At 36.7% G+C, this 12,918-nt stretch overlaps 1 protein-coding gene across 7 annotated transcripts in view; it reads left to right on the top strand.

The window, feature by feature from the left end:
• The window catches only part of MBNL2 (muscleblind like splicing regulator 2), a 158,001-nt gene that overhangs the window by 132,056 nt on the left and 13,027 nt on the right, over positions 1–12,918 (top strand). For 5 of the 7 annotated variants that reach the window (XM_077158545.1, XM_077158544.1, XM_077158548.1 and 2 more), the window contains one exon: positions 344–438. The exons of the other annotated variants lie outside the window; for them this stretch is intronic. In XM_077158545.1, the coding sequence (XP_077014660.1) occupies positions 344–438 (95 nt within the window). The remainder of the gene's footprint in view (positions 1–343; positions 439–12,918) is intronic. 7 annotated transcript variants of the gene reach the window in all.

Genomic DNA, 12,918 nt, shown 5'->3' on the forward strand with positions numbered 1-12,918 from the left:
AAAGAAACAACCACGATTACATACACTATATACTCTCCATTTGGAATGATCGATTGTTAGAAATAAAATGTTTATAAATACATCAACCAAAGTAATCTGCTTTGGCCTTTCTGGGAATCACTGATTATGTTTTAAAACTTCCTTTAATTGTACTTGTAATAAGCTATTTTCCCTTTTTTATTTCTCTCCCATGCTTCCTTGCTTTGCATTGTGATTGCATGCCATCTGCTGGTTTAACCCATGATGGCTTGCTGCTCTGATATTCACCATGCCAAAATACCACTTCTCTTACCATAATGCTACACCCTCCTGTTCATTGCTCCCATGGTTCCCCTCCTGAAAGTACCCATGATGCACAGCGCTACGTCCGCCACTGTCTCTGCAGCAACAACTCCTGCAACAAGTGTCCCCTTCGCAGCAACAGCCACAGCCAATCAGGTTTGCTCCTTTTAAAGCTTTCTTTCACAAATCCCAAACTCTAAATGAGTGCTGATATTTAAAAAAAAAATTCTCGGTGAGAATTTTTTTTTCATGTTTATCCATCAAATTTTATTTTTTTTAATTAGTTTATAGCAAGCATTTATGGACAGGTTGCACTTATTTAGAGTTAACATTTACTGCAAATAATGATGTAGCTATGTTTTGTGTTGCACTGTTTGTTTTCGTACCTAATATTGTGTAATTAACCTGACAGGCTTAAATCCCTTTTAGTACAGCATTACCTATCCAGTGGTTTGTGAATTGCTACATAAAAATTGTAAAAGCACATCCCTGGTGCTTCCAAACTGGCTGTATATTTTGATTCAGTCCATTCAGACCCTATCGTCCGTGGTTGAGGGAAAAATTCTCCTCTTAGTAAAATTCTCCCTTTTCCCTTAGTGTTAATTTGAGGTCGGAATAATTCTTATTAATAGTTCACCTTGGTATATGGGCTCCAAAACTCACTTGGTTCCCACTTTACCGTCTGCGTGGACACTGCTGTAAGAGCCAAACCATACTAGAAAAAGAGTGTTATGCCACGGGGTTCACAGAAACTGGATATAAGTGATTAGGGACTTTTAACTCTGTTGGTTTTACTGCATGTGCCAATAAGACCCTGGATGTTCCCTTTCCTAGCTAGGGGCCGTTTCGCTTTCTTCTGCTCTGTGGACACAGGCTGACTGTACCCTAGCCTGGGCCAACCCCCTTGCAAACATGTGCTCCTGGTCGCAAGCAGAGTGAAAGAATGAATGGGCATCATCTCCCAGTTTGCCTAGAAAAACAATTTTTGTGCATGCCCTCCCTACAGAGAAGAACACTTTTTGTTTCATTTTTGGTTTACTTAAAAAATAAAATCAACTGTGCTGGTAAAAGGTGCACAAGGATATTATAGGAAGAAGCTGGAGGAAAGATCCAAGCTAATAGGAGAAATTGGAGAGAAAAAAAATCAAGTATCAGGGCACAAATGACAGATTCCAAACTGCTTTCTGCAGGTTGGGAGGGCTGCTTCACACTTCTTTCCACATTGAAGCAGATGAACAATTCCAGTGCTGTAGGGATCATCCTCAAAAGATAGGTGTGAGAATACTAGCGTGCAGGAATGAAAGTAAAATCCCATGACAGCCCCTAAGATGTTCTCTGTATTGTGATAAAGCAGGGAAGAGTGAGGAAAGGAGGGAAGACAGGCCAAACAAGTGGCTCTGAGGAAAATATAAACCATTAACACTTATTTAGCTATTCGCTCCCTATCTTAAAAACGTCACCTCACCCTCTAAGGAAAATCACCTCAACTCCCAAACAAATATAACAAAGAACAGTAGGTGATAAGTTCCTTTACTGAAAAAATACAAATGTATATATATATATTTTTAAATCATGGAATGGGGGGAAGGGAAGGAAACTGCTTTCTACCATTTTTAGGTTTAAAGCACCTCTTTTCATTGCTCATTCTTAAAAAGGAAGCTGGACATCTGTTTCTTTTGTTTCTAAATCCTGCTTCCTTGAACCATGTTTATGTGACTTTCCACACTTTTTTTTTTTACTAAGTCCCTTCATAAGAAAACAAATATGAAATACAGCATAATAGTATTTGTTAAAATGGAATTTTATCTAAATTTCAAGCACTTTTGACACAAAGAGATCCTTCCTAGGAAACGAAAGGGAACCAAGATAAAGAAGCACTTTATATATTTCTTTAAGAAATAATTCTTTAAGGATAGATTCCTTTATTTATGATGAACATTTGGTCATGTAATTAATATATACTCCAGCCTAATGATTATTTGATTATCTTGGTTCAGATTACCTAATTATTTAATATTATAAGAAGTTTTAATCAATAAAATTAGAGTGCAGATTTAAAGTTTTTGGTAGGAAGAAGTTTGAAAGATTGCATACATATGTGTGTTTGTGTATGTGTACAGGGAGGCAGGGGTAGGAAGCAGAGAATATTCCAAAGCTAAGGTAAATCATTTTAAAGCAGAAGGTGACTGGTAGAAGAACTAACAAGTTTAACTTTAATTTAATCCAAAGAAGTTAATTAAGGGGTTACCTGACAGTAGCTTCCAGAATCCCAGATTCAGTGTTTGGCAGTATATAACTTGCAGATATAATTGTTACTGGACTGCACCTAGATGATAAAGAAGAGAAATACTTTAAGAGCTCTTGACGAAGGTCTGCTAGCACCTAAAATCAAAGAAAAATAAATAATAGTAAACATAAATTTTCAGATATGATGTGCTTAGTGTGTTTTCAACAAATTTCAGTGAGCAAAACAGCTACAAAAGAACTTGGGAGGGTGGGCCACGGTGGCTCAGCAGCAGAGTTCTTGCCTGCCATGCCAGAGAACCCAGGTTCGATTCCCGGTGCCTGCCCATGTAAAAAAAAAGAAAGAACTTGGGAATTCTTTGGTGTCCAAGAATAGGAAACTCTGACAACTGCAAAATGAAAAGTTATCATCTTACTAAGATTTCATCCTTTAGACACAATTAAATCATATCCATGTGGATTGTATGAATCATTTAAATTTAATGAATCTCAGTTTCCTCATTTGTAAAAGAAGAATAGAATTGGATGGCCTTTGAAGTCCCTTCAGGCTCTAAGATTCAAAGATTTTCATAACCTGTAATCTTAAAATATAATCCATGATTCCATGACTATTCTAGGTCCAAAGTAAAATATCATAAACACAAACAGATTGGAAAGTGGTGCCAATTATTTCACACTCTGGTGAATGATAAACTTCCTGCCATCTTTTTCTTCATTGAATGATTGGTCTGTAATACAAAATGTGTTAGTAGGGTTTTGACAGTGTTTCATTTAAGGTGATAAATTCAGACTGTCAGTTCAAATATTTCAAATCTCACAGGTATTTGTAATTAAGATACAAGTCCTTCATAGAAGAATTATAACAGATTAAAACATCCCCTGAGAGCTCTTTGGGTTCATCATTCCTTTATATATGATTAAGGTCTGGCTAAAGTCATATGGTAAGCCAAGTTGAACAAGGAACAAATCTCTAAATTCCATTCTCAATGCTTAATCAAGATATTGTCAAAGTTTTAACTGAGTTTAGGATTGTGATTTGAAATTAAATAAAGGCAAAATTCAGATACATTTGGGAAATATAAAATAATATTTTGGTTGTTTAGCTCTGGGAGTAGATCTATAAACAGAAATACAAGTTTCCATTGAGGGCTTGTGGTTTAATATACAAGTTATAACAAATCTTATTATTATTATTTACATACCATTTGTTGAGTGTCAACCACTATTCTAAATGGTTCCCTCATATGATGTTACATGTTTTTATATATCATATACTATATTGTATATTATATAAGAGAGAAGATACAGATATGGATATAGGAAATCACTTAATCTTTACAACAGCCTTATGAGATGTTACAGTTATTTATCATCATCCCCATTTACCAATGGAAAAACCGAAGCAAACGTTTACCATCTTGTTGGAATTTAAACCCAGGCAATCTGGCTCCAGAGTCCTTGCTCTTAATCATCACGCCATGCTGCCTCTTTCCATAATTATGATGATATAGTTGCTTCTTCTACAATATGTAACTACCTTTTGAGTGAGACCCACTAGCAACAAACATTATTGCCAAGGGGTAAAATGAAGGAGTCCTGCAATTCAGCTCAACTAAGGTATCTTCTAAGCTGGGGAGATGTACTTAATTTCAATACAGCCTCAAGCTGCTCATGTAATAGCCAGTTCATCCTTAGAAACCAAATAGTTGATGTCACCAACTCTATGTGACAGTATATTCAGTAAATATACTGAAAATTATCATAATAATTCAAGGAATCTTAACCTATACTCACATTTTATTAAACAAAATTTCTTATAATATTAAAAGTAGTTAATTCGTACACAAAAGTGTTTACCTCTACCACTTTTAATGTGCCCTCTAAATTTAAATTTGTTTCGATATAGGCATCTACAGATTTACACGTTCTGGCCCTTTGTTAGTGGGCTGAAATTGACTGATTTACCTGATACCATCACTTCCTTTCCTTATTCCTCTTGTTACTAAGCTATTTTTTAGATGATTGGCAGAGGCAAAGAGTAAAGTCTATGAGTGATTCATGCTAAAGAAACCCACTGATGTGCTTAACTAAGAATAAAGCCTAATTTCTATAGAATAATTATCATAGTCATCTATGATGTAATTGCTTTAGTATTTTTCTATTTCAAAACTGTGTCTATTTCAGTTGGAGAGAAGATAATTTCCAAATTAATATATGCTGTCTTAATTTCTTCATTTGTATAAGAGGATATTCAACTTATCTAATATCTTAAAGTCCCAATTAAAATACAATTTATATTCTGAATCTTTCTCTGAGCCCCCAACTTGAAAGTACTTTTTTCTGTCCTCTGAATTCTATAAAGACTTTCTCTGCATGTCCCTTAAAGCATCATCATTAAATAGAAAGAAAAACAAATGCACATGTACAAAGGTGGGACTTAGAAAGTTTAGCTGGAGAACTAACAATCTGATTGGTCAGAGCAGCAGTTTGTGGAATGGGTTACAAAACAGGTTTGATTCCAATTGTGCAGGAACTTGAATGCCAAATTAAAGGTCAGCCTTTAATTTGCCACTGAAGGGTTTCAAGCAGGACAGGGACAGAAACAGAACTCTAGGAAAGGTGAACAGATGGATTAGAGGCAGGAGAGTCTGCAGAGATCATTAAGAGGTTTTGACAAGAGCCTAAACCGAGACAGTGGCAGCTGGCAAGTGGCCTACTTTGTCTTGCTTTTGCTCATTACATAGACAGGGTTACTTTTAGCCACAGAGAAACATTTAAAAGCTATTCAAATAGGTGTCACATGGCAGCAAAAGAGATTTAGACTGACATGAAAGATTAGCCACAGGAAGTTGCCTCTGTAGAACCTGAACTCAATGTTTTCAAGGGCAGCAGCTTGGTGGGCTCGTTGGTCAAATACCTCCAGGACGCACACACCTTACCTGAAGCTCCCCCTTCCTACCTAAATGAGACCTCTGAGCTACAAAGCCTCAACGTCCTCCCAGGATTTTACTTAGAAGAAAGTACCGTTTTGATACGGAGTGAATACATATTGTCCATGTCCCGCAGTTAGAGCTATGCAGAAAGTAAGGGCAATTATTCATCTAATTCATTCTGGTTCACAAGTTCATGCTAAGAAGAAAATTTCTTACGAATTGGATGTTAGGAATCTTTTTTATGGAGCACCCCAAGCAGTGCCTTCAAAGTGGATGAAATCAAATTATATTTCTGGCAGTATGCTAACCAACACTGAATCACACCTCCCAACAGTGATGATTCATGTTTAAAATTATGACCTAGAGGTCTTGTCCCATCTCCTAAAACCTCCCCCAAAGATTAAGTCCATTCAACAGAGGATGAACTTAGGAAGAGTTTATTGAAACTAGCTCACAGGGTATCATATAAACATACAATAATCTTCTATTATTAGAATATTAATAAATCAGAAAATCCCATATCCCAGACATGCCTAATGTCATTTACTATATTTGATAATCAGTTTCTGCAGTATCTTCTTAACAAAAAACTAAAATAATTACATGTGACCAAAGTTATATATCATGCTTTCTCTGGCCTGCTATAAAATACTAAAGAGGGACAAGTAAAGCTTAAAAGCATCAAACTTTACTTTTTCCCTTACACAACTTCAAAGCTATTTGTATATAGGTTCTTGGGTATATAAGTCAACCTATAATTACCAAGAAAACTAGAGAGGTTAAGATCATCACTCATCTCAAGGGTTTTATAAAACCTCCATTATTCAATGCCATCTGTCTTGACTATATGCAGGCAAATGTAGGAGGCATTAAACATTCCCCACTATTCGCCACTTGACCCATTTTGGGGCCTGTATTTTTTTTTTACAGGAAAAGCTTTAGTTCTGCAAGGCCCCAGTGTAGGAAGAGTAAACTTCTGCCAGGTCTCTATTCTGAAATACACGATAAAGTGCAATGTGGCTGTGACACTGGAATGCTGATTTTCTGATATGGCCAAATAAGCAACAACAAAAAATGTCATGGATTGGGGAGGGGGGGTACTCCGTGTGTCTTAGGTGGACCTGGATCTACAATAGCCATATAGAAGCAAATTATTTTCTCTGTTCAGGATATCAGAAAATAAGAAGACAATAAGCCTTTTATTTTCCTGCTTCAGAAGCATATGCTTTGCAGGATAACCATGAGGTTTAATTAATAAGTATATTTGCAGATTCTCCAAGGAAAAGCTAAGTTATGTAAATGTTGTAATCTAGTACATCTTCATTTTTCATGAATAATTTACACCTCATGGTGAGAAACTTGGGTAGAATTCTTTTGTATATAGCACCTAAAGACATAATATCAGTTCCAATTTTGTGCAACTGAAGAGAAAATGTCAAGGGTACTTATGTGGAACTTCACTGCCTAGTGGATTGTCCTACTTATTATCTCAAATCCTATCCTCTTTTGCATTTTGATGGAATTTGTAGGGAATTTCTTTAGATTGACAAGTCATTCCCAGTAGTATTTTGCTTTTGTTGATGTTAATAGAATCATGCTATTATTCTAATTTTAGTTTTTTTCTTTGAAGGTATTGATTATGTAGTTTATCCTTTACATGGATTTATTTCCAGCTTGTAGATTTTAAAGAGAGTTAGCTTCAGAAATTCAAATTCATTCTCAAGGGTTGGAACATAAATGGGGTCTCATTTTTAATAAAAGTTGCTGTGAACAGAATAGAATTTCAATTCATAGGCATTTGTCTCTACAAGTTCTACCACTGCTGTCTGCTCCTTGAAAGTCTACCTATGTGTTTAGGGACATCACCAGCCTTTCTATGTGGGTGACTGGGAGGCAAGGTCTGTGTCTACCGGTCCCTTTTCACTGCTTCCTGATCCAAAGGAGGGATACCAGAGAACCTGCCCGTGTCTCTGCCCATCAGTTATGGTGCCACCACTGAGTTTCCCTAGCATGGAAAAGACAGATTTGAAAAATCTGACCTCTATCCCCTCCTAGTGTTCCCTCTGGGTCACATCGTTGGAGGCAATGACTTCCCAGGTCAGGCCTGTCTGAATCTGCTGCTAATTCTAGAAGCCACCACTCTGGGGAGTTGCTAAAGATATGTAAGGAGTTCATTGCCCAGTCACAGAGGTGGGCAACCATTAGAGAATGTCACAAAATAGCCATATCCCCAGATGTTGCTGCACAGGGAATAAACTCATTGCAGGGTCTTATCCCTAAAATGGTTGGGGAGGTTAGGTCTTTAGGGAAATGTAGGAATTAAACAAATAATTAACAGGAAAGGTTGGCTCTGATACCATGACCAGGTGTTTGAAACTGAAGTTGGGAGGATGGAAGTAGAGTGAGTAAGGAGAAAAGGGAACCGACTTACGAATGTACTAGTAATTTTACATGTGTTACCACATATAAATGTGCTAATAACTTTATATATATTACCACAATTAACCCTATGAAATAGGTATTATTTTCCCTCCTCTACATGTAAAGAAATCAAAGCTCACAGGGGTTAAACTACTTGTTCAAGGTCACTGCTCTAAGAAGTAGTAGAACTTGCATTTGATTTCAAATCTGTCTGACCCTAAAGTCAACACGTCTCCTCTTATCCTACACCCTTCCCCTATAGCACATATGGCTTAGAAAGAAATTTCAGAATCTGCTTGAACTTGACCATGTGATAGAAGTGGATAGAGCAGTTATTAATAGGTCAAGTCTAAAGAAGGGAAACAGTGTGGCTCCTATGGGCTAAATGGCTTGCTTTAGGCCACACTGCCAGTGAGGGGGAGACCCCAGGGAAAGGGGAGATGAGGAGGCCTGTGGGCAGCACTAGAAAGTTCAGTGGAGTTGGTCAGAAGGAGCTTGGTCACTAGGGCCTGGAATGGAGTGAGATCAGAACAGTGAAATAATGTTAAATGAGAGGCTTGCCAAGACTAATGTGCTGAGAGTGAGTGAGTAGATAAGAGGTGGGACAGAGTGAGTGCAGGATACCAATGAGAAAACTACTCATCGATGAAATGATGATAAAATGAGGATAGAGTGAAAGAGTGAATCTGGAAGGAAAGAAAAAAGGTGAATAATTAAGAAACAGGAAAGCAGGAAGGTTTCTCGATCCTTTGCTCTTCTTTATCTCTCCATAGCTATTCTTGGGCTTTTGTATAGTATCTGTGGATTTCAACGCCTTCCTTTTCTCTGTCATGTCAGCCCTCCTACAAGGACTCTCCCACATGACTTTCATAAAAAGAATGGCTCTTGTCTTTACATCTTCATTTTTACTTGTATTATAATGGACACATTTGTTTGCTGGTACTTTCTGACTTAGGTTTATAAAAATTGATAGCTAGTCTAGTATTTTGACTCTATCCCACCTAAACATCAGGTGTAATATTCTGTTTGTTTTACTTTAAGTGATCAAATTACATTATTCTTATCATCGCTCTTGCTCTGGAATATTCAAAGATCTCAGAGCTTATGCTAATAAGCTTTCTATAATCCAATACAGAAACTTCACTATTTACCACAATGCCTTTCTGGAAACAACATCATTAAACTAATTGTTGTAAATTGTTACCCTTTTCCTGATAGTAGCAGTTACATAAGGTATGGCCTGTCTGACCCAAGACCTACATCAACTGAATGAGAGATATGAAAGGCAGGAAGTCCTGAGAACCTATGTACCACAATCATGCCATACCGTACAGTGATGTAAAGAAGGAGAATTATGATCCAAGTTATGTTATCAGTTGAAACAGGAGCTCAGGTCAATGAGGTGGCTTTCCCAAGTTACAGAAATAAAAAGGAACAGAGACTACAAGGAACCCATGCTATCTTGGGCCTACCTAAACAAGTGCATGTTCCCTTTTACCATAATGCCATCCTTAGAAAGTGCTTTAAATTATCATTTAAGGGACCCCAGCATACTAGCGAATGCACAAACTGCACAAACTTTATTAAGGACGTACAATGTGTCAGATGTTGTACTAAGCCTTTTATATGAATTATCTCATTAAAGCCCAGAAGGGCCCTGTAAGGGATTATTATTCTCCCCAATATACAGATGAGAAAACTGCAGTTTAGAGAAACTGTTTAACTTGTCCAAATGGCAAAAACAGATTTAGAATCTGCCCTGAGGTCCTAATCTTATATTTTGCTACAGTGAGGAGATAGATCTAGAGCCCTTAAGTGACTTACTAACGGTACATAAGGGATCCGAAATTCAGTCTCCCAACACCATGGTTTCCCTCTGTCAAACCATGAGCTAGCTTTAAAATGCCACCTATACATTTTTGAACACTTAATCAAAATAGCTTTGCTCACCTGCTCAGAATTTAGAAAAGTGTTTGAGGAAACAAAAAGATACCCAGAGAAATTTAACGCAATGCCTTCTTTTTCTCTAAGTATTTTTTTGTATAATAATTTCATAACTACTTCATTAATTATTCTTTGAATATTTTTCACTGTTGTACTGAAATAATTGAAAAAACTAGAGAACCACTTCTCTGGATTCTCTGAATCCTCATGCTAATATGAATTCATATTATTTTCTTTGCTTTTCCATGACCCTGCAACATTAAGTATGGCCTTGAACAAGGAAAGAAAAAGGGGGAATCTGAGGAGTGTTTAAAGAGTGGGAAGAAAAATCCATTGTATTCATTGAACTCCTTGGACAAAAGTATTTGAGTTGCATTCTTTCCACCACCACCCCCAATGTAAACTAGCAGGTTCCTCTCTTTTTTTTGCTGTTTATATAGGATCTATGTGGGAAGAGGTGAAGTCTTGAAAACTAAAGTACAGATGTTTATTAGTCAAGATTGGGTGTACAGAAGTGTCTGTAAATAATCATTTGCACTAAACAGAGTGACCTAAGAAGTGTTGGTGAATACTACACTAGTCAAAATATTTATGTTTTGTGGCTTAGACTAGGAAATTAAACTAGGTGTGAGATACTGCTATATAATAACCGTAGCATTTATTATATTCTTAACCAGATACTCTTTTAATGCATAACCTAATCTTTACAATAACCTATGAGTTAGGAGCAATTCACTCCTGTTGTAGAGATGAAGAATACTAAGAATAAAAGTTATTAAATAACTCACCCACATTAACACATGTATTATGCCTAGAGACAGGATTTGAACCAGGTCTAACTTTAAAGAATGTGAGATCCTAGCTGTCATGGGATGTTAACTTTCCCCTCCAGTGGAAACTGACCCTCATGTGCTGATGGCTATTGATGCTTTCATAATAAAAGAAGATTTTAGCTAGAAAAATGATTAATATGAATTGATGGTGAAGACTTCAATGAATAAATCAGAGAAACACAGCCTATATTTGGTCATTGACAGGCCAAGATACACATACACAAAAAGGGAAGTAAATGCATTTGACATTTTAAAAAATCTTAATCTATGAAAATGAAGTTTCATTCAAACTTATATGAACTGAAACCGAACTTTATTTAGCATTATGAATCTTAAGATAAATTGACCAAGGAAAGGAGAACCAACATTTATCAAGAGCCACTATTATATAACACACTTTATAGCATTATTTCATTTAAAACTCAACATAACTATGAAGTGCCTTACCTATTACATAGATAAGAGTAAAGCAATTTTTAAAGATTCAAATGGCTAGGCAGTTTCAGAACTCAAATCCTCTTCTTTTCTGACTGCGCCTTGTTTGACTTAGATTTGAGTTTATGGTCAATTTAGTATTGGGATGAACTTTCTTATATCATTCCCCTTCAAATCTCATAACAACTGAATTTAACTATTGGTTTAAAAAGTTTTAACCATTTAGGAATAACATTCTAATTTGATCTAAAACTTTTAAAAGTCCATGTTCAAAATCAGAAATGGTCTGAAAATATTGTTGGTGGATGAGACAGGCAACTGAATTCAAATTTCCATGCAATCAACAAGTGCTAGAAAGCAAAGGAAAGAGGGCACCATTTTATGTTTCTCAGTGTGGTAACCTGTCAATCTAACAAGCAGAGTCCTTTCATCCAGGACTTTTACTTTTTATTCTTTAAACAACAAAACTTAAAAAAAAGAGATACTGTCCTCCTCCACTGTCCCCACATAACCTAACCTTCATATAACCTCAGATCAATTGAACGTCATTAGTTGTGAATGAGTGTTTTGGACAGTCTGGAGGAGATAGAGGTGAAGGGAGCAATTGAAAGGCTGTTTTGGTTGTAAGTAAAATCATACAGCTAAATTACACAGCATGCTGAGGATTTTAATGATAATTTAGATGTGCAAACTGAAGGAGTTAGGGACCCCATTTTGAAGCCAAAAATGGGGAAAATAAAAGGAAGGGAGAGAAAGGAAAAGGAAGGGAGGGAGGGCTTAAGAATTAGCAAGGAAGATGTCTAATTGTATCTAGGTGCTTGTTTTATTAAATATTATAAAATAAAATTATTGTCTACATTAAAAATTCTTTATTGTTGCTGTTTCACTTTAAGAGTTCTGTTTTCATAAGATTGGAACTGCAAATGTGTGAACCAGGTCTGTTAGAAGCTGGTCTGTTCTGAGATGCCAGGCCATAATAAAAGCCCACTATTTACTCGATGGCAATGTCTTTTCATGCATTTTTTTTCAACAAATGTTATTCAAAGCCCACCATGTGCCACGTACAACTTGGGACTCTGGGAATACAGCAGTGAACAAAGCAGTCCCTGCTCTCCTGGGTTTTATATAGTGACGGGGTGGGCGATAAACAAGCATACCAGTGACTACAGTCAAAGTCATTATCATGTGATAAATGATCATCTCACAATGTAAGTGGAGATGCTGAAAGAATAGAGATAACCACTTAGCTTTGAGGGGGAACAGTTAATAAAAAAGAAGTAGAAGAGTATGTCAGATTCTCCTTCTTAATGCATTTTCCTCCTTTGGTTTCCATTTTGCCGTCTATAATTCCAGGATATTTTAGTTCTTCCTGGGGAGTTATTGGGAGGACAGATAGTAATCTGGCTTAACTACACAGCATACTACACAGGTGCACATGTGGTGCAAGCAGAATGAGAAACTGAGACTCGGAAAGTACACAAAGCTGGCCAGTGGCACATACAAGCCTCCTGAAATCTCGTTCCAAGGCTGTTGTTTTATTTTTCCTTTACACCCTGCTTTCACACAGGATTAAGTGGCTTTGTTCATTTCTCTCCCTCTTTCTCTTGCCCCCCACCTTCTCTCTTTCTCTTTCTCCCCACTCCCACACATCACACGCATCCACACATACCCCACAGACAAAGAACTAAACAGTCAAAAAAAATCTCCTTTTGGTAGAACATTTGTTTACTGACAACAGTATCCTCCACCAATTTCAGAAATATGCAAGGTGATTACAATCAACAAAGACATACTTCCATGTCCAATCAGAAACATTAATCCTACTG

This window comes from Tamandua tetradactyla, chromosome 4 (genome assembly GCF_023851605.1).
Source record: "Tamandua tetradactyla isolate mTamTet1 chromosome 4, mTamTet1.pri, whole genome shotgun sequence".
NCBI classification, from domain to species: Eukaryota; Metazoa; Chordata; class Mammalia; order Pilosa; family Myrmecophagidae; genus Tamandua; species Tamandua tetradactyla.